General features: G+C 39.4%; 1 protein-coding gene across 11 annotated transcripts in view; it reads left to right on the top strand.

The window, feature by feature from the left end:
• LOC124787647 (broad-complex core protein) overlaps nt 1-22,552 on the top strand; it is a 223,696-nt gene that overhangs the window by 63,903 nt on the left and 137,241 nt on the right. For all 11 annotated transcript variants that reach the window (XM_047254444.1, XM_047254438.1, XM_047254443.1 and 8 more), the window contains exon 5: nt 10,474-10,533. In XM_047254444.1, coding sequence (XP_047110400.1) covers nt 10,474-10,533 — 60 coding nt within the window. The remainder of the gene's footprint in view (nt 1-10,473; nt 10,534-22,552) is intronic.

Genomic DNA, 22,552 nt, shown 5'->3' with positions numbered 1-22,552 from the left:
TTCTTGGCCACTGTTCATTGGTGGCCATTCATGTGGACAGGCAGCATCTTGGTTGTCATACCCCTGTAATAGACCTAAATTTAAGACCTGTCCCATACATCCTCCAATCACCACCTACTCCAGTCTGTTCACAAACATCACCTATCCCAACATAAACAGGGCTACCTGTGAATCCAGTCATGTGATCTACAAGCTAAGCTGCAACCACTGTGCTGCATTCTATGTGGGCATGACAACCAACAAGCTGTCTGTCCGCATGAATGGCCACCGACAAACTGTGTCCAAGAAACAAGTGGACCACCCTGTTGCTGAACATGTTGCCAAACATGACAGCCTCCATTTCAATGACTGCTTCACAGCCTGTGCCATCTGGATCCTTCCCACCATCACGCTTTTTTCTGAAATGCGCAGGTGGGAACTTTCCCTGCAATACATCTCACATTCCCATAACCCTCCTGGCCTCAACCTCCGTTAGCCACTGTCTTCACCCATCCAGCCCCTTCCCTGCTCCCATTCCAGCACTACACAGCCATCATTCCACCATTACACTGTCCGCCTCGATAGCTGAGTGGTCAGCGTGACGGATTGCCGTCCTAAGGGCCCGGGTTCGATTCCTGGCTGGGTCGAGGCTTTTCTCCGCTCAGGGACTGGGTGTTGAGCTGTCTTCATCATCATTTCATCCCCATCTGGCGTGCAGATCACCCAATGTGGCGTCGAATGTAATAAGACCTGCACCAAGGTGGTCGGACCTGCCCCACAAGGGGCCTCCCGCCCAATGACGCCAAATGCTCATTTCCATTACCATCACACTCCGTCTTTTTACTTCTCTCCTTTACTGCTCCTCCTCCCCCCCCCCCCCTCCCCTCCCCACATCTCCCCTGCCCTCCATCCAACCTGCAGCACTTCACTGTCCGCCACCCCCACCATACTATCCCTCCCCCTCCCTGCCCCAGCATCCTCCTTACCCCCACCCAGTCACCAATCCTGTCACGCACTGGTGCTGCTTGCTCGCAGTGTGGTTTCAGTTGCCTGAGACAGCAGTCTCTGAGTGTGTGTGTGTGTGTGTGTGTGTGTGTGTGTGTGTGTGTGTTGTGAGCTAAATCCCAGAGATGTTTGGGCTCACATGTGGTTCCTCTTCGTCGAAATGTCTTGGCTCACTCATCTAGGGGTTGAACCGCACGTGTCGCAGTACACGACCTAAATTAGACACTTGTGACCCTTAGGTTAAATTGTCTGGATGATGGCAAGTTTGTGAAATGTGAAGTTAACCAAACATATAGTAACAGTAATAATAATATTGGGAACTACATTAACAACCCATAAATGATGTACGCCACACAGTTATGATTTGGTTAGAATAATGTTTATTCAGAAAGCAAACTAATAGCTCAAGTGGTTGTATTTAGAGTTACTGCTACACTCGAGCATATATATCCATTCGACACAATTCGGTCATTCACAATCTCATTGTGAAATACAAGTTATCTACGTGAAAAGTTAAGAGTTCACACCAGGCACGCGGCTGCTCACCGCTCAGAGACTAAGTCCCGTGACACCACACAATGCCAAATTTTCTAAGTCGTTTCATTTCCTAGCTGCCTAAAGACCAACTGTCCTCTTTCGCGTCTGCACCCGACCTGTACCCTTTGGTCTCCAGCCGAACTGTCCGCTTTCATGTCTGCACCAGCACTGTCTCTGTCCTCGGCCGCTCTTCCCGCACACCGAACATACTCGCTCTACTGATTACTGCAGTTTCCTTTCATGAACCCGTCCATCTGATTGGCTACAGCTTATTCTACATTATTTTACATTTTATCATATTTAAATAATCAAAGCATGACCACTTTCACATTCTAAATAAAATAACAGTAATATTCATTGTTATATATCTAAAAACAAAGATTATGTGACTTACCAAACGAAAGCGCTGGCACGTCGATAGACACACAAACAAACACAAACACAAACACATACACAAAATACTAGCTTTCGGGGAGTGTCTTTCCGCCGTCCACCTAACCTTCGTAACCTCTTAGTTCATCCCTATGAAATCCCCAAACCACCTTCCCTACCCTCTGGCTCCTACCCTTGTAACCGCCCCCGGTGTAAAACCTGTCCCATGCACCCTCCCACCACCACCTACTCCAGTCCAGTAACCCGGAAGGTGTACACGATCAAAGACAGAGCCACGTGTGAAAGCACCCACGTGATTTATCAACTGACCTGCCTACACTGTGACGCATTCTATGTGGGAATGACCAGCAATAAACTGTCCATTCGCATGAATGGACACAGGCAGACAGTGTTTGTTGGTAATGAGGATCACCCTGTGGCTAAACATGCCTTGGTGCACGGCCAGCACATCTTGGCACAGTGTTACACCGTCCGGGTTATCTGGATACTTCCCACTAACACCAACCTATCCGAACTCCAGAGATGGGAAGTTGCTCTTCAATATATCCTCTCTTATCCACCAGGCCTCAATCTCCGCTAATTTCAAGTTGCCGCCACTCATACCTCACCTGTCATTCAACAACATCTTTGCCTCTGCACTTCCGCCTCGACTGACATCTCTGCCCAAACTCTTTGCCTCTGTATATGTCTGCTTGTGTCTGTATATGTGTGGATGGATATGTGTGTGTGTGCAAGTGTATACCCGTCCTTTTTTCCCCATAAGGTAAGTCTTTCCGCTCCCGGGATTGGAATGACTCCTTACCCTCTCCCTTAAAACCCAAATCCTTTCGTCTTTCCCTCTCCTTCCCTCTTTCCTGACGAAGCAACCGTTGGTTGCGAAAGCTAGTATTGTGTGTGTATGTTTGTGTTTGTTTGTGTGTCTATCGACGTGCCAGCGCTTTCGTGCCAGCGCTTTGAATGTCATGGCCAGTAGCCTTGCACAAGTGTGCTCTCTGATAAATAAATAAAGAACGAAAGGAACTATTATGCACTAAACTTTACAACAAATATTCTGTTACATAATGATTCAATAAGGTGTCATGCTGTCATCGTTCAATGTATTTTGTCTGGAGGAAATGATGACCTTATGCTTAACTGAAAATACTGATAATTTAAATTTACTATATCTTTTGAACAAATGATGTTACAGAGTTAATATTTACAACATTTGTCATTTTAATGATGCGCTTCTATATGAAATGTCGATCGTTAAGATTGACCAAAGCGTTCAGATTTTAGCATTCAGCTCTTTGTTACAAAACGTGTTAATTTCACTTTAACAGTAAATACTGAACTGTTATAAATATGATCAATATTAAAGTTTTATTGGGATCACCCTGAAAACGTATGAAGGATGGCAGATTAAAATTACTGTGGCTTCATTCCATGAATTACTGCAGAATTAAATAGTTTCCACAAATGTTTCACTTTATGGCTGACCTTAGGTCCGCCATATCTAACACTGCTATGTCTCCCTGGCCACAAATGCCTTCTACTGAGTTTACCTATGGTGTAGGTTCTTGTCTGTCTCACTCACACACTACAGCACTTACGCCTCAGTAGACAATAGACTCCTATAAGTTTCCCATCTCTTGATGAATCTGCACCCTTTGTGGCACATGGTCCTGGACGACAGGGTTCATTTCACAATTCCTGTAGGATGACTCTTTCAGCCATATATTTAAATGAGAGCGAAATGCTTGTTAACTCACAGTGTGTGTCTACATCTATTGTTGACGAAGGCCTTAATGGCCGAAAGCTTTATTTCTGACAGACTTTTTGTTGTGACTATCTGTGACTCAGCATCTCCGCTATATGGTGAGGAGAGATACTTTGACGGACAAGGAAACTGAAAATATAATAAAATTGGCTGCCATGGACTCAACAGTATCTTCTGCTATTGAAACACAGGCAATGAATTGATAGATACAGCTGATGAAGATAGTAACATCACAGAGGAAGATAATTTTATGGATACTGCCAGTGAAGCATTGTGAATGGCAGAGATGAGATGTCATGTTTCTGTTCTTGTTCAAAGTGGGGTCTTAGTTCAGTGTGGTGTACAGACACGTGTGTGACACTGCTGTGTGTGGTGGTACTGCCTGCCCTCCCGCTTCTCGCGTGGAAAGACTATAGTGCTGCTGCCGTGCCCTGGTCTGGTCATCAGCTGGCTTTGCATTGTGGCACCTTTACTTGTGCCACTATTGGCATTCAACCTGGGACCTTCCAGTATAATTTTCAGTTCATAAAAAAATTTGTTTAATAACTTCTCACCAGCTAACTTGCACCCATCAGGGACTTCATAACAGAGCAATCATTCTCTGTCGATCTCCATTTGAAGTGGACTCCACTGCCACTCGCAAACTAACACTTTTCTCCTCAGATTGCCATTCCCTCTAACACCACATCGTGGCAGCCCTTTAACACGTGGATGACAACTTAATCTCTCTGCTCCTAGAATGTAACACGAAAAACTGTATCATGCTTTCGTTCTGATTTCTGTCTACGAGTCACCAGCAGTAAATACGGAGTGCACACTATATTATGCGCTGGCAGGTGGTGAAAGCTTGTTTCTTCTGGCTACCCCTTCGCAGACATAGCCAATCATGTTTTTCTCCATCTTGAAATCATTGCCTTAAAGTAGATGTTATGTGAGCAGATTAGAGACCAAAATGATGTCCCTGAAACAGCCAAATGTAAAAACCTGTAGTCCAGTCATCACATGTTGCCTGCAACACTGTGTCCCTTCAAGCCTGCTCCAAATATCAGGTTCCTTGAAGGGGACATCACTGGGACCTTTATGCAATTGAAATGTGACTGTAGAAAATTTTACACTGTTTCCTTCATCGTGGGTTATTTGACATAATGGCTGTTAATTACCTTACCATTTTGTGCTTTTAGTACCAGTTCCTAAGAACATATGACAGTCAGATTTGAACTACCATACCTTTATTAGGTAAACCACATGAAGTTTACAGGCATATAAGAGCACCTGGGGGTGGGGTGGGGAAATAACCTTATGTGACTGTTGAATATTCCCATAATTGAATTAAAATATAAATCAACGCATCATGTGCTCTGCACATTGCACATCTACATGGATACTCTGCAAATCAGGCTTAAGTGCCTGGCAGAGGGTTCATCAAACCACCTTCTTAATAATTTTCTATTAGTCCACTCTCGAACAGCACGTGGAAAAAAGAACACCTATATCTTTCCATGCGAACTCTTATTTATTTTATTTTAATGTAATGAGCGTTCCTCCATATGTAGGTTGGCATCAACAAAATAGTTTTGCACACAAACGAGAAGGTTGGTGACTGAAATTTCGTGAGAAGATTCCACCGCGACAAAAAAACACCCTTCTTTTAATGATGTCCACCCCAAATCCTGTATCATGTCAGTGACACTCTGTCCCCTATTGCTCAGTTATACAAAATTGTGCTGATCTTCTTTGAACTTTCTCGATGTACTCTGTTAATCCTATCTGGTAAGAATCCCAGACCACTCAGCAGTACTTCAAAAGAGGACGGACAGGCATAGTGTAGGCAGTCTCTTTAATAGACCTGTTGCATTTTCTAAGTGTTCTGCCAATAAAATGCAGTCTTTGGTTTGCCTTCCCCACAACATTTTCTGCATGTTCTTTCGAATTTAAATTGCTCGTAATTGTAATTCATAGGTATTTAGTCAAATTTATGGTTTTCAGATTAGAGTGATTTATCGTGTAATCAAAGTTTAACAGATTCATTTTAGCACCTATATGGATTACCTCACACTTTTCATTATTTGGGATCAGTTACCAGTTTTTGCACCATTCAGCTATCTTTTCTAAATTGTTTTGCAATTTGCTCAGAGCTTCTGGTGGCCTTACTAGACAATAAAGTACAGCATCGTCTGCAGACAAGACAACTACTCAGATTGTATCCTAAATTGTTTATATAGATAAGGAACAGCAGGGAACCTATACCACTACCTTGGGGAATGCCAGAAATGACTTTTTGTCAGTTACTACGAATTGTGACCTCTCTGACAGGAAATCACAAATCCAGTCACATAACTGAGATGATATTCCATAAGCACACAATTTCACTACAAGCCACTTGTGTGGTTCAGTGTCAAAAGCATTTTGGAAATCTAGAAATACGGAATCAGTTTGAAATCCCTTGTCAGTAGCTCTCAACATTTTGTGTGTGTAAAGTGCTAGTTGTGTTTCACAAGAACTGTTTTCTAACTCCCTGTTGAATGTGTGTCAATAGACCATTCTCTTTGAGGTAATTCATAATGTTTGAACACAGTATATGTTCCTAAATCATGCTGCATATTGATGTTAGTGATAAGGACATGTAATTTAGTGGGTTACTCGTACTAGCTTTCTTGAATATTGGTGTGATATGTGCAACTTTCCAGGCTTTGAGTATGGAACTTTCGTCAAGTGAGCAGTTTTGTATGATTGTTAAGTATGGGACTATTGCATCAGCATACTCTGAAAGGAACCTAATTGGTATTCACTGTGGACCAGAAGACTGGTTTTTATTAAGTGGTTCTGAGGATATGTACTTCTATGTTACTAATGTTGGAAGCTGTTCTCGATTTGAATGTTGGCATATTCACGTTGTCTTCTTTTGTGAAGTAATTTCAAAAGGCTGTGTTTAGCAGCTCTGCTTTTGCAACACTGTCATCAACAGTATTTCTATTGCTATCGTGCAGAGGAGGCATTGTCTTTGTCTTGCTGCTAGCGTACTTTACACATGACCAGAATCTCTTTGGATTTTCCACCAGGTTTCAAGACTGAATTTCTTTGTGGAAACAATTGTAAGCATCTCGCATTGATGCCCACACTAAATTACGAGCTTCTGTGAAAGGTCACCAGTCTTGGAGATTTCACATTTGTTTAAATTTGGCATGTTTTTCTTGTTGTTTCTCAAACAGTGTTCTGACCTGTTTTGGGTACCAAGGGTCATCAGCTCTGTCGTTTGTTAATTTATTTGGTAGAAATCTCTCACTTTTTCAGCATTCTCATTGTTGTCCTCATAATGGTCCTGCAGAATCAACAGCGTAGCCTTAAAGTAATGCTAGAATGTACCAAACTGGTCGAAATGTGTTAACACTAAAACACCTGGTGGATATCAGTCGACCAATTTTTAAATTCTGAGATGCAGTTTCTTCTGTGTTTAAAATAGTCTTTTTGTTTAGTTATGTGACTTATAACTGTTTTACAGGAGGTTTAATTTGCCTTAATTATTTGCTTTGTAACACAAATTTAAAAAGAGAATTAACATTTACTATTTGTTGCCAAAGGCAGTCAGTTGACCACTTCCCACAGAAATTTATTTAAGCTGGTTTATTTGTCACTTTTGTTAGCCAGCAATGACGAACTTCATACAGTGTAGTATGTGAAAGTTTTTGCTTGTCCATTGTCATTAACATGTCGACAGATAATTGTAATAGATTTCTATCGTGGTCGTGGACTTTCTGATACTGAAAAGGATTGACTGCTCGCAGACACTAATGTTGGATATGTTCTAAATGGTTTCCCACATTTGGGACAAGGTGAATCGAGATCTGGGAGAACATATTATGCTGTGGCTCTAGTACCTTACATACGAAAGGGGAGAAATGTTACATTAGACAGCTTCTTTACTTCTCTCAAGCTGTTGAAAGAGCTGAAAAACCAAGATACAAGATTGATGACATTATTCTAACGTATTGCAGAGGGAAGACTAAGAAAAATGTGCTTATTCTTAAGTCTATGCACTCAGCTGTAGCAGTTCAGGAGGGTGCAGAAAAGGGAACTCCAGAAACAGTCAATTTTTATAACAGTGCCAAATTTGGCGTAGATGCGGGATATCAAATGCCACACAGATATAGCATAAGAGCCATGATGAGGTGCTGCCCTGTGCATGTTTTCCGTTACATTGTAGATCTGGTGTGATCAGTGCCCACACCTTGTGCAAGCAGATAACTGGCTCTACCACCTCTCGACAGTCTTTTATAAAGAAGGCTGTAGAAGAATTAGTGATAAACATCAGGAATTGTCACCCTCAGCAATTCCAGACTCCATTCATTTTGGCTGCTGAGAGAGTATAAGGAACATCTAAAGGTGCTAAATGAAAAACTTGCCAAGTTTGATTGTGCAATAAAAACTAAATTAGAGATAATTGTTGTAAATGTAAAAAAATTGCATGCGACTCGTATGTTAAGATATGCAAAAAAGCTCAGTCGAGATTCTCAGAATATACAGAGTTCTCCATATAGATATGTCTATTAAAACATTACTTATTTGTTACAGGATAAAAGTATAACTAATGGATAGCTAAGAAACTCTAAGATAATAACAGAAGTCACCTATTGTTATATGTTGTAAAACAATAACACTAAAAATGTAAGCAGTTTTATGTATTTCTAACACAGTGTCACTTAATTTTTATATGGTGTAACATAAAAATGAAATTTAGCAGGTTCAAATAAAAAATAATTCAGGCTTATTTTCAAATTCCGTCTATTAGTTTTTTTCCATTAGTGGTTGAAGTTTTGTCAGACAAAATCCTCTTATCACAGCTCCACTACATTACATACCGCCTGGATGGTCTACCTAAGATCTTCAAGAACCGTATTCCAAACAGCAGTGACATTTTCAGGAGTAATGCCGGTCCTGAATTGCTATAATTGTCAAACGATGTTCTGCCATTTAGGAAACGTTTAAAACATTTCTAAGTTTGACTGTGACCTATGGTGTCTTCCATAAATGCTTGTTTCAACATGTCGTGTGTATGTAATGGTTTTTCTGAGTCTGAAATCAAAAGCATATGCACACACGCTGTTCCCAGACACCCACCATTGTTAATCTTGGAAGATGGGCAACACACGAGAATTGCGAAATGCACGTAAAAACTAAACGTGACCATGTAGCAAAAAGCCACACTCAAAGGAAGTGCGAAGTACCAACTGGCGGTATTTCATCGTACTAGGTAGACCTCACCAGCTCCACATCCTTTCCAAGAACTTGTGAGATACCAACTGGCGCTATTTCGTTGTACTAGCTAGACTTCACCAGCTACACATGCATTCCGAGAAGTTGTGGTTAGCACCATGTAAATGGCTTTAAACATCTCATTTGGCATTATAAACCTTTAAAGACGTCTTGGACTGCTTGCAAAATTTTCTTGCTGTTCTTAGCTATTGTGTTGTCTGCTATCTTAACAGACTACATGTAGTGTCTGCAGCATAAATTTCTGTGTTGTCTTCTTCATACTTTTATGCTTCTCAGTTATTTGTCTTACCAATTTTTTATGGTGTTTTCTCATGTCCTTTTGAAGACACTGCCTATTATTTGTTTGTGTATTATCTGGTTTGCAGATTATTCAAGTTTGTGGATCATTTGTCCCTTAAAAAAAGTGCAATATTTTTCTGTGGCAATAAACAATACGTCTGGTGACAATAGAGTACCGTTTCCATTGTAATCAGCCAGTCTGTTTTGTGTAAATTGAAAACAAACTCAGCTTTCTGATGTTAATCAGTGTGTTAGTGTCAGTGGAGCAAGTTGAAAGAAATTTGTAAAAGATGTGATAGAGAAACGTGTTGACAGTAAACAAAACTTAATAATTAATTGGAAGATTTGAGAAGGGGTGTAAAACTAAGTGGTTATTATGGTCATTGTAATTAAGTTTTCACCTCCTAATGTGACTGTTGTTACACAGCCAGTGGACAATTGCATCAGTAAAATGGCACAACTGGGCTGACCTACAAAGAATGTTTGTTGATGAGGATGATTTGGTGACTTTCTGGAAGAAATTGACATTTGTAATTGCCATATACTGGATATCTGGTGCTCGGCAGGAAGTCAAGCCACATATATCAGTTCAATCACGGGGGGAAGTTCTTTGTGATATTGAAGAAAATGATTTTCATGGTTTAAATGGCAGAGAAATGACAAATGTCACAAATAATGAATCTGGGAACAGGTTTAAATGGTTTTGAAGATCTCAGTGAAGAAAACTTGGCTGAGTGGCTGAAGATTACCACATGTGAAGTGGCTTCCAGTACACGAGTGATACCGAAATTGCGACCACTGCTTCACAACGAAACAAAGAAGAGAACAGTGAATGTGAAAGTGGGTATGAAGACAGTGACCTTGCCAATCATTGTACTGCATTGCAATGTTTTGATACTTTTCTAGGTTGTATGGGCCAAAGAGGGTTTCAGAGCAGTGACATTATTTGCTGCAAGAAAAATTCGAAATTCCGTCTGAAAAAAATGTGAGCTCCTCTCAGAAACAGACCAACATCACAGACTATTTTAAGAAATAAACAGGTCTCCAGTGCCCATGCTCAGAACTTTTGAATAAACTTTTGAACAAAGAATGCTGTTTGAAAATATTTCATTTATTTGTTTTATAGGTTATTTGTGTGTCTTCTCCTTCATGTTACCTCGAATAATCAGGAGTGTAATGTATTTCTTTTTAATGCTATGCAAAAATGTATTGAAATTTCTGAAATAACCTGTGTTTTTGTGTTTAAATAGGCATTGGCGGCCAGCCATTACAAGGAAATACAGAAACTCCTCCAGGCACTTCTTCACAAGGTAAGACACTAATTTATCTGACTTCCATATCTTCACAGACATATTTATCACATTGTTTGAGTGGTAAGGGACAGTTTGTTTCATATACCTTATATCCACACTAGCAAGGAACAAAGCCTTCAATACCTTTGTGTCAAATATAACAACTGCCATTATACTGGAAAAAGTCATGTTCTTGTCAGTAGTGTGACACATATGGATATTTAAAACCATTTCAGATTTAATTTTTACAGGATCTACCAGATATTTTAGGCTGTGGATATGTTTGGCAGAATTATAGTGTTTATTCTGTGTGCTTAGATACAAGAAAAAGAGAGAGAGGGGGGGGGGGGGGGGGGCAGTCTCAGGGATAAATTTGGCAACAAACAGAGAACACATAATTCCTCTCTTTTATCATCTGTGGAATGAAGGAGAGCTGGGTGTAGAAAGGCAGAGCTTCTAGTTTCTATTGTTACTTCATTTAAGCTGTAAATATTCTTTCAGAATTGCAATAATTCATGTTTTGTAAAAGATTTTAATCTAATTTAGGAATAAATTACCTAATAAGGTTAACATATTTTCATTTTGCGGAAATGTTATTTACTTTTATTGTGGAGTTGTCATATCATAATTAGGACAATGAAGGCATATCATAGTATTCTTTATTGAGCATCCTCATTCCAGTCTCCAGTTATTGTTTTAAATGGTGTGCCATATTCAACCTCTTGATAGTAACATTATTTCCTGGCTTCATTATCATTTTCTGTGATCCAGTAAAAACTTTTTTCCAAACATTCAGATATTGACACATACAAGTTTTAATTGAGCCCTTAGATTGGCCTTAGAGATACGTTTTCTTTTACTTCCAATATCTACTAAAACAGCATAATTCCCAAACTTCTTTTCCTCTGACACCCTGTATATTTCTGCTTCTGTACATTAGTATAGGTTGAGTACACATTTTTAGTTTACAAATGCCCACTAGCTCTACTTCAGTTATTTATCTACTGTGGAAGTAGCAGCTCGCTTCCTTCTTGCATTGCTGGTACTTAAATTTGGTCTACAGTCTCAAAATAGTATTCCATGAATGTTCACAAAAGTAGAGTAATTAAATTTATTAGTCTTGCTTCCATTTGTTGCTCATTTATTTGCCTATATCAATTTCCTACAATAGCATTCCCATTGTCAGCACATTATGAAACAACTGCCATGAAGTAGTAGATCAGTGGAGAGCAATTAAGGTATTGTTTTGATAGTAAAATTTGTATAGTACACCAGTTTTAGTACATTTGTTACTGAATATACCCTTAATAAATAAGCTGCTCATCAGTACAACAGTATACGAGGTACTATCCAAAATTTTCGGGACTGGTGCTGCCATCTGTTGAAACCTTACCTTCTGAGTAATGGTCACCACCACCCTCAGAGTAGTTCCGATCCACACGTACACACCGGTCCCAGCACTTCTGCCACTGGTCAAACGTTTTGTGAAAGTCCTGTTCTTTGAGGGTGTTTATCACTACCAGTGATGCTTCTTGGATCGTCTCTAGATTGTCGAACAGACAGCCTTTCAACTTGAGTTTCAGTTTTGGAAATAGCGTGAAGTCAGAAGGTGCCAAATCTGGCGAGTACAGTGGGTTGGATACAACCGCCATGTTGTTTTTTGCCAAAAAGGGCCTGGTGAGGAAGGACATGTGACAGGGCGTGTTGTCATGATGCAGCAGCCAGTTCCCTTGATGCCAAAGTTCAGGCCGCCACGCCACACGTTTTCACGGAGCCGTCGCAAAACTTCACAGGAGTACACGGAATTAACTGTTTGGTTGCGTGGGATGAATTCTTTGTGAACAAATCCCTTTGTATCTCACTTTTTTGGGTCTTGGAGAGCCCGGGCTCTTCCACTCCAACATACATGTACGGCTCATGCTCTGTCCCCCAAACACTTGTTGAATCATTGCAAGGGTCTCCATACCACTTTTCCCGAGATTTGCACAGAATTTGATACACACCCGCTGTTCTGTTTGTGGATCCATCGTAAAATCGCCACACACCAAACGCAGAGTATTACGGAAATCACTGTGGACATGCAACACGTCCTGCCAGCTGAATGCCACTCTGCACACTGACTCGTCAGATATTCAGCTCTCGCCACCTAGTGGTGCAAAGATCTACTGCTCCTACTTTCCAGATGGCAGTACCAGTCCCGAAAATTTTGGATTCAACCTCGTAGTTGTTATCTACAGCTATTACATGGCATCTAGTTCAGTTGGCTCTTCACACAGTTAACAATGCTATGTGGTGGCTAAATTAGGATAACATATGTAACCACAAAACATATCATCATACAGTATCAGCTGTTAACATATTTGACGATGGAGCAGACGGCGTTTAGCTAGGGAGACTGATCAGGGATTGATTAGGAAGGTAACTATGCACCTGAGAGCAAATATGGCAGATATATTGGAAGACCTTATATGTAGCAGAGGTAAAGGAAGGGGAGTCTGAAAATTGAAACCCAAAATGAGATGAAAACGGGCAATGGGAAGTAAGCAGCCAATTATAGAGAACGATTGTGCTGAGGGCAAGAAGTATCCAAGATCGTTAACAAAAGATAAATGGCAAACAATGACCTTTTTTTTGGGGGGGGGGGGGGGGTCAGAAAAGAAGGTAGACATCTTATATAAATGTTAAGATTGACAATGATGGCTAACAGCTCATCTATACCTTTTTCGCAAGCACTGGTTTGAAGTGTACAATATTAAAATATATGCTTCTTGGAGGATGCAGGTATTTAAAAGCAGGGAGGAGGGCATCTACATCAGTAAACTACAACCATACTTCGTAAATCTCTGTATAGTGTGTGGTGAAAAGTACTTTTTATTTTACCATCTTCTCATCCTAGTTATGGTTGAAACGTGCCTGTAAGCAACAGTGTTAGTTGTTGCTAATTGTATGTTGTGTCATAAGGAAAATGCACTGAAAATTGTAGACAGAGCTTTGTTTCCAGGGGCGACACTGTCATAGCTTTTGGTCTCATGTGATCATATGAATGAGGCATGGGGTGTTTGGAAGTTACTACTTTTCTGCATTTGCTTTAAGTTTGAAAAAAACTTGTACAGTTTGGATCACAGAAGTGACAAAAACTTAACTTTTGAAACTAAAGTGATGTCTAATGTTGTACTGTTTTGCACTGTAAGGCATGTTTTGATGGTTCTACTAGAAGAACTCTGCAGAATGCAGATGTTTCCGCTCTAGTCCTAATGTGAATGATTGTAGATGTTGCTATACCTGTTAAGATTATTAAGGAATTAAGTGGTTATTATACCAAAAGTTCTTATCAAATGCAACACTGCAGGACAAATTGAGAGCAAAATCAGTATCCTTTTTGTTAGTAATTATGCCATTATTTGTCCTTAAAATCTCACTGGTAACATTGTATTGCCTCAGTGTGCAATGCTGGTCATGCATTATTAATATAATCATCCTTTATGTCATTGCACAGCAGTGCACTGGCTAACTTTGAGGCAACTGATAATCCAAAAATACATGCAGAAGAAGGTGACTTGTTTCAGCCTTAAAACTGAAAGATAGTTAAGAACTACCATATAATTGTGTTGAAGCATTTGAGGTGTTCTGTATCAGATATTAAAAGAAATTGTATTTGTAAGAGAAATGCACTACAATATATAAAGAGTGTGTCCAATTTAGAAGAAACAACCGCCTTCCACCCCATATTTATAGCACTTCATCTTACATTTTAGAACTGTGGTCAGAGTAAGACTCTTGAGGTATTTAATGACTTCATTGTGTTACCACCCAAGTAACTTCTACAAAATATAGAGAATACTAAATAGTAGTTGCAAAGCTGAACAGTTTCATGAAAAGGACAGATTGCTACTCACGAAATAGACTCAGTAGTTAGAATATTACGGCCACCTACCTAATAGCCAGTAAGCCCACCTTTGGCACGGACAAAAGCGGTGACGCATCATGACGTGGAAGCAATGAGGCCTCGGCAGGTCACTGAAGAGAATTGGCACATCTGCACACACTCACAAGTTGATAAGCTCTACATCATGTTCACTCATGTTCCAAGTGTGTTTAATCAGGTTAAGATCCGGCAAGTTGGGGGGAAGCACATGAATTGGAACTTGCCACTGGGTTCCTCGTACCACTCCATCATGCTCCTGGCCTTGTAACATGGTGCATTATCTTGTTGAAAAATGCCACTACTGTTGGGAAACGTGATTGTCATGAAGGGATGTATGTGGCCTGCAACCATTGTAGAATACTCTTGGCCTTCATGGTACCTTGCACAAGCTCCACTGGACCCACAGATGCCCATGTGAATGTTCCCTAGACCATAATGGAGCCACCACCAGCTTGTCTCCATTGCGCACTGCAGGTGTCAAGGAGCTGTTCCCCTGGGAGACAACAGATTCATGCTCTACTATTGGCATGATGCCATCACAATCTGCCCTCGTTCAAACTCAGGTAGATTGTGCACCTTCTTACTTCTACTACATTCTCCGTGCACCAGATGAAACTGCTATTGCCTGGACGGGTTTATATTGATAGTAGGTCGGAGGTCATAATGTTGTGGCTGATCAGTGTAAAGGGAGCATTGAGTTGCTGATGCTCACAATGAAAAGAGTGCTAAATATTTAGTTGTGAGTTGTGTGTGGGGGGGATTCTACATTTTTAACCTAGTATCTAAATTTTCTTTCATTGAGTTTTATAGATCACAGATTTTAAAATATTTAATATCTCGAAGTGTATGTGTGTTATACATGAATATTGTTCCACATAAATTATCGATGTTTAAAATCTGTGGTTAAACTACTGCTCTGGCTGGTACATAGCTTGGCTGAGAAGAAAGAAAAGTCATTACTGAGGTATGCTGCTTGCCCCCCCCCCCCCACCCGCCCCCCTCCCCCGCCCAACAAACACACACACACACACACACACACACACACACACACACACACCAGAAATTCCTCCTACTCTTCCAACATTTTGAGTTTTTCAGTTTTTATCCAACAAGTTGAGGTGAAAAAAAGACTGTTTCCTTCAAAAAGATAGATGGTTACATTTCTCGCCTCCAATTCGATCAATGCCCTTATCAGTGTTGGTAGGATTCTAAATTAAAAACAAACACTAATTCTTTACTGATCAAGATTGGGATTATTAACAGAAGCCATCAGTTTGTGAATCTTAAAATTTATCAGTTCAATTTAGAGAAATTACTGTATTTTGAGAAAGTGACTCTGTTCTTTATTTTCATCTGAGTTGTAGACTTTGTAAATTAATCTGACAGAGTTATTAGTAATGAGAATGGGAAGAAGTATTTGACTAATAGGGAAGTGTACATTTTACAAGAGATGGAAGGGTAGTCAGTAGTCTGTTTGAAAAATTAAAAATGGAGAGTCTCAGGAGAGAGTCTCGAATATCAGGAGAGACTTCAGAAAGCTGCTAGGACAAGCCCCTTTTTAATTAGAGGAGCTGTGATTAAACAAAAAATGCCAAATTACACTATCTTCCTGATTCTATTCAAGGTTATGTAAGTAAGTTCAAAGGTCAATTGAAAGCAGTGGCATCACATTTCTACGAATGCCTGCCAGTTAAGCAGTAAAGTATTTAATATCGAGAGTGACTTTTATTTTCAGCAAAGTAGAGCTGTATTCACATAGCAATAGAAATACTGGCAAAAATGTCAAGTTATGGAGACAGCCACTTAAAAGTACTTCCACTACCTTAACATTCCAGTGGTGTGCAGTATTTGATTGCATTATTCTTTGAACTTTTCAAATTCTCTTCCTCTGTACTTCTTGCTCTTTTTGGTCTGTGATCTGTGACTGGAAAGATACTTACAAATATCTCTCTCTCTCTCTCTCTCTCTCTCTCTCTCTCTCTCTCTCTCACACACACACACACACACACACACACACACACACACATGTGGGTCCCTCTTAATAAAAGGATCTGAGTTGCATATAAAATTTTTACGGAAATTCAGATTTCTGCTGGACAATGAATTACATATTTTAAAAGATATGAGAGACTAAATACTGTTCGCAAGTGACAGCCAGGTCATTTCCATTTCAGCCTAGTGTTAGTAATGGCCAGGGACCTGAAAAATTCACATTTTACAATAAATATGAATTCTGTTCATTACCTATAAACAGTACTTGATAGCTAATTGTATCCAGATGAACTATTTTATCGAAGATATTTTGAAATAGCTTTATTTTCTGCCAATAAATATCGAAAGTGTTACTGGTATCGCACATCATCTGGTGAAGGCCAGTTTGGAGAGCGGAATATGTGTAAGGGCATATTTACAAAATAAAAAGTACATAAACACTATGATGTATCAGTATGCTTGATGCTCTGGTGCCACACCAATTGTGGGCCATTGAATAGTCTTTATGAAATATACACTGCGTAATGCAACACAGTACTCAGCCATGGGACCTAGCATCTTAGAACAAAGAAACACATATGTTTGTGTGCTGTCTATAAAGTTTAAAAGTTAGTATAATACGGGCACATTTAATGTGGCAGGTTTATGTGGTGGGTGTTTTAAACTCTGGAGCATCAAATACCATTAGAAGTAGGGCCTGAACCTTCATCATTTACAACTGAGAACTTCAGCAAACAGTTGTGTGGTAGCTGTCACCAAATGCTTTATGTTGTGCATTACTTGCTGTTTTCTTATTTTGAAAAGAGTGGAGAGACTAATCCTGGTCCATTATGGAGTTTGGTTACGATCCTCAAAACACTAGAAGGATTGGTGATCCTTGTGACCATAGCTGGGCACAAGACCATTAATCTTTCAACTGTTAATTATCAAAGTTAACTTTTTGAGCAATGGATTAACTTTGAAGTTAATTTTAAAACATGAATAAATAAAAAACATTAATGGACCTTTTAACTCATTAACTTTTTTTTAGTCCATTAATCGTTGATTAGGTACCTACTATCTGTGACAAAAATTATGTTGCACCACTCGTGGACACCATGTTCTCACAAGTTCATGTCATATAGATGTGTGGCTATGCTGTGGTGCACGTGATTGGTGTAAACAATTGAGAACTAGTGAGAATAACTAGGTTTCGACTGTTTATTGTTGTTTGTTTATGTTAAGTTCAACTCAACTCAACCAAAATAGCCACGTGGGGTAGCCACGCTGTCTTGAGGCGCCTTTTTACGGTCCACGTGGCTCCCCTCGTCAGAGGTTCGAGTCCTCCCTCGGACATGGGTGTGTATGTTGTCCATTGCGTAAGTTAGATTAAGTAGTGTGTACGCTTATGGACCAGTGACCTCAGCAGTTTGGTCCCATAATTTCTTACCATAAATTTCCAAATTTTCAACAATAATATTATGGCACTTTGCCATTATCAGAAGCATGTTACAGTAAACAATTGCAGTGATGACTGCAGAAAACCCATGGCACTGTCAGTGCTTTCAGGTTAGTTGTGCATATACTATGAGTGCTGATTAAGTGCATAACTCACGGTAAGCTGATTAAAACACCCCTCTCTTAGATGCAGTGATATTGTGGTCAACTAATACTACGATTTGTTAGTGGATTGACTGTGGAAACTAAATCATGGAATTAGATTCTAGCTCTACAATTAATGAAAATCGGTGGCACAATGGTCGAGTGCAGGTTGCAAGAAAACAAGTGGAAAAAGTTGTAGAAGAGGCTCTGAGACCTGAAGCCATCAAACGTTCAAAGGACGGGATACTTTAAGCTCAGTGGCGGAAGCAACAACAACAAAGAAAAAGAGGAAGATTTTTTTTGTGCGTGTCACTACGTCTAAAGAGGAGCATAGTACTAACACACCTGTTGACTTCTTCGCAGGCCGTGGGGGATATATTTCCCACTAAACGTATTTCTTTACAGTGTTTAAGAGAATATGTGCTACCAGTTCTGTACACTCCTGGCATCTAGTGACAGTCTGCTGCACCAGCTGTTGTTTTTGTTTGTTGTGAAATTTAGCTTTCAAGGCTGTGGGAAATTTATATTCCACCAAACAATGCTGGTTTAATGGTTATTGGGAAGTATGGTTATCATCAAAGTAGTTTCTGGTACAGGCATGGGAAGTATACTAACCGCAAAATTAGTCTTTCGTTTGTGGTCCTTGGGAAGGATACTTACCCCAAACTTATGGGTATCTCAAAGGTTTTGGGAATACGTGTTACTACCTCTGTCTATGCCTGATATCGAGTGGTAGTACACTACGTCATATGTATGAAAACTGCTACAACAATCAGTTTCTGTTTGTCGTGCGATCGCGATCGCTACTGTTGTCAGAACACGTTGCTTCACGTGTGCCATAATACAGCATTGTGACTTGTATCAGCCATACTTTTATTGCATGATAAAGTTTCAAGGATTGTTTTCACATTGTGGTAAGTAAACTTTAATATTGGTAACAATTATTTTTTAAATAAAGTAAAAGAAAACACAAAATAGTAACAGAAAACACTGTTTATTATTTTTTTCATCTAATGATAACACATAACAGCTCACCAAAGGGAAGTGGGAAACCCATTTGCCATCATAATTTTAATACCTCACAAAGGTGCCATGGTGATATACAGGGTGGTCCATCTGAAGTTTTAGATGAGATTATCTCGAAAACTATACATCAGGTAAAAATAGTGGGTAAGACAAGTTCATAAGCTCAAAGGGGAACATCAAATGATACTACACGTGACGTCCAGCCCCTGCCCACTTGGGTGGAGTGTGAGGCAACTTTTAAATCTTGAATGGAAACACCCATTGTTATTGCAGATTCGGATTCTCCATAAAAAAAAAAGTAATCAAGTTTTGTCTGAAACATTGTTGTAAACCTTTGACAGATGGCGCTGAAATCGAGATAAAAGTAAAATTGGGGAAGAACTTTGATTTATTTAGAATTACCCGAGAAAGACACATCAAATCGATAAAAAATGTGCACCAATTCTTCATTAGGCCAAATTTAGCAATTTTTGTACAAAATGTACGGTTAAAGTCAATCATCTGTGAAAGTTGTCCACAGTTTTGAGCAGCACATCCCGTGGTATGGCTGCACACTCTCTTCGAATGCATTGCTCCATATCTTTTTGGGTTGTGGCTGTCTTTCATAAACAATATTTTTTAAATAAACCCACAAGAAAAAAATCAGGAGATGATAGGTCTTGTGAACGTGGAGGCCACTGAATTGGTCTGCCGCGTCCTATCCACCGACCAGGGTACCGTAAATTTAAAATGTTCTGCACATTTTTAGCGTAATGGAGAGCTGCTCTGTCCTGTTGGAACCACGTTGGTTGCCTAGTTTGAATGCAATTTCGAATAATGTTTTCGCTTGGATGTCATCTGTTTGGGAAACGATCCGCATACAATTGCGCAGCTGCAGCGTAATTGTTATGGCATTCACCTGAAATTAACGTCGTATCAACAATCTCTGTAGGAGGATAGTGAGCCATGTTTCGCTAAAGAATAGTTTACTGTCGTCAGTTGATGTTCGTGGTTCACAATCAGAAAGTGAAATGACATCTGATCGCATTGCACCGACCTTTATACTGAGCCATAGTTTGCAGTTTCGCCACGGTAGCGCTGCAGTTGGGTGAGTAATGCAATGGTGAAGAGTTCCCTAATGAGATTTTAATACCATTCCACCTCCCTCCATCAAAAACTGTGGCGGGTAGGACACATTTTGTAAAATAAACAGCTTAATTTGGTGTAATGAAAGCATTGGTGCACATTTGTATCGAATTGATACGTCCGTCTTGGATCATTCTAAATAAATTGGAGTTCTTCCCCAATTTTAATTTTTCTCGATTTCAGTGCCATCTGTCAATGGTTTAAACAGATGTTTCAGACAAAACTTGATTACTTTTTTATGGAGAATCTGAATCTGCAATGAAAAATGGGGGTTTCCATTTAAGATTTAAAAGTTGCCCCGCCCCACCGAAGGGGGCAGGGGCTGGGGGTCACGTATAGTATCATTTGATGTTCCCCTTTGAGCATATGAACTTGTCTTTATCACTATTTTTACCCGATGTATAGTTTTCGAGATAATCTACTCTGAAACTTGAGATGGACCACCCTGTATGTACCACCATAGTTTTCTGTCCTAAATCACAAAAATAAAATTATCAGAATTCTAATAGGATAGCAAAAAAATTATCTTAGCTGACATGCTTAAAAAAGCAAAGCCCAGAGTCAAGTAAAAACGTGACAGGACATGAAAGCAAAAGACTCGTTCATTGATTTATTATTTCTTGTAGAACAGGTGTTAGTAAAGTTATTTATTAAATGCAGTACCCCTATACCCTTGAGTGCAGCTGTGGAACAACTTTTTACTGTGGGCAAAAAAATGTGCTAATTGAGCCTTGCTCTCAGTTGGAAACTTTAACATTTTGATTTTCGTGAAGGAAAATATGCACCTTGTGTCAGAATTACAAAACTAAATTATTAAACTGTTGTATTTATCTTTGATGTCCTAGTTGAACTTCCGCAACCAAAACATTTTTATTTGAGCACCGGAAATACATTTATTTCGCTTGCTCGTCTCACAACATCTGCAACATAAAGTTTATGGGTTAACAGTTAGTTTTAACTTCTAATAAATCTAATACAAAGAAACACTTTTAATATTCAATGAAGGTAACTTTTTTAATGACGGATTAACGATTAGTGAAGTTAACTTTTTGGTTCACATTCCCAGCTATGCCTGTGAACATGTCAGTTCTGCTTTCACAGAGACATAGGACACAGGTTGGCTGGCTGCCCTGTGAGAGGAAGGTGGGGCTTGTTTCCCCACACCACTCTTCTCCCATCTAGTGGCTGTAATTTTAGTTTGTTTATGCTTGCAGCGGACTGCCACTTTGTAGTGTCCCGACGCTGCACTGTAGAGATAGGAAAACAAAGCCAGTCAATGTGTTTTGACTGCTCCTACATTCTTCCCCTAACATGCATGTAAAGTTATTTTTGAACAATGGAAAGTAGAGGTTCGAAGATCAACAATATTTCATAATAGCCAGTTTCAGTTATAGTTCTACACTAAGTGCCTTGTTGGTTCTATGTCCACTGTTGTCAAGTATGGGCCGCAAGGCTATGAATACCAACAAAAGATTGAAATTGATACTCTGCTGATTTTATAATTATTGAATTGGGTGGGAAAACAAAAAGTCGAGTAACATCTGAAATCGGAGGAGTATTAGGTTCACCAGTGGGAAAATGCTGCTGCTTCTTAACTGAAACAACAGTTTGTTGAAAGTTTAAATAAAATAAGAAGAAGAAAACAAGCAAAGATCATTTCAGTAAAAGAAACTTGAAATTTTTGCAAAAGCAAACATTCCAGTCAAAATGCTCCCCACTCGCCATTGTATTTTAACAGCCAGTTTCAAAGCACTAAGACTTCACTTTCAAGCATGTAGCTTGACAAACTTTTAATTTTTATATAGAAATATTTATAAACAAACAAAAATTAGGTGTTAATTTTGACAAAAGTAGATGTGAATTTTTCCAGAAATATATGCTTTTTTTCTGCTCCTTAGTAATGACATTAATTATCTTTTGACAAGAAAATAGCTTTTTTAAGGTGCACTGTCATGTTTAACAAATTCTCATATGCTAATCAAAATTTATTTGGTTGTAGTTCTCCTTTCCAAAGTGATGTTCAAATGTTTCAGGTACCAACAACTTAGTAAGCCCATAGTCAGAAGTCACTCTCTCTGAATTCAACCATTTTCATCTTAAAGTCTGGTGGTAACTTCCTACTTACTCTCAAAGCCATATGCTCACTGGATGAGCTGAACCAACCAGCACACAGTTCCAAAATTATCATATCATTTTACTTCTTCTGTATCATAATGCTAATGTGTCTCTTGCAAAAGTCATAAATATATCCTGTTCAATTTTTTTATGGTGTTACCTATATGAAGTTTTTTAGCACACATTAATACACCAGCATATTCTTCTGTCTCACATGATTGCTGTTGGAATAGTCCATACACTACTATTGAATGCATCATTGGATATTTGAAA

Source organism: Schistocerca piceifrons, chromosome 3 (assembly GCF_021461385.2).
Source record: "Schistocerca piceifrons isolate TAMUIC-IGC-003096 chromosome 3, iqSchPice1.1, whole genome shotgun sequence".
In the NCBI taxonomy this organism is placed as follows: Eukaryota; Metazoa; Arthropoda; class Insecta; order Orthoptera; family Acrididae; genus Schistocerca; species Schistocerca piceifrons.
Note: the sequence above shows the minus strand (reverse complement) of the source record. Positions and strands in the feature narration are given on the sequence as shown.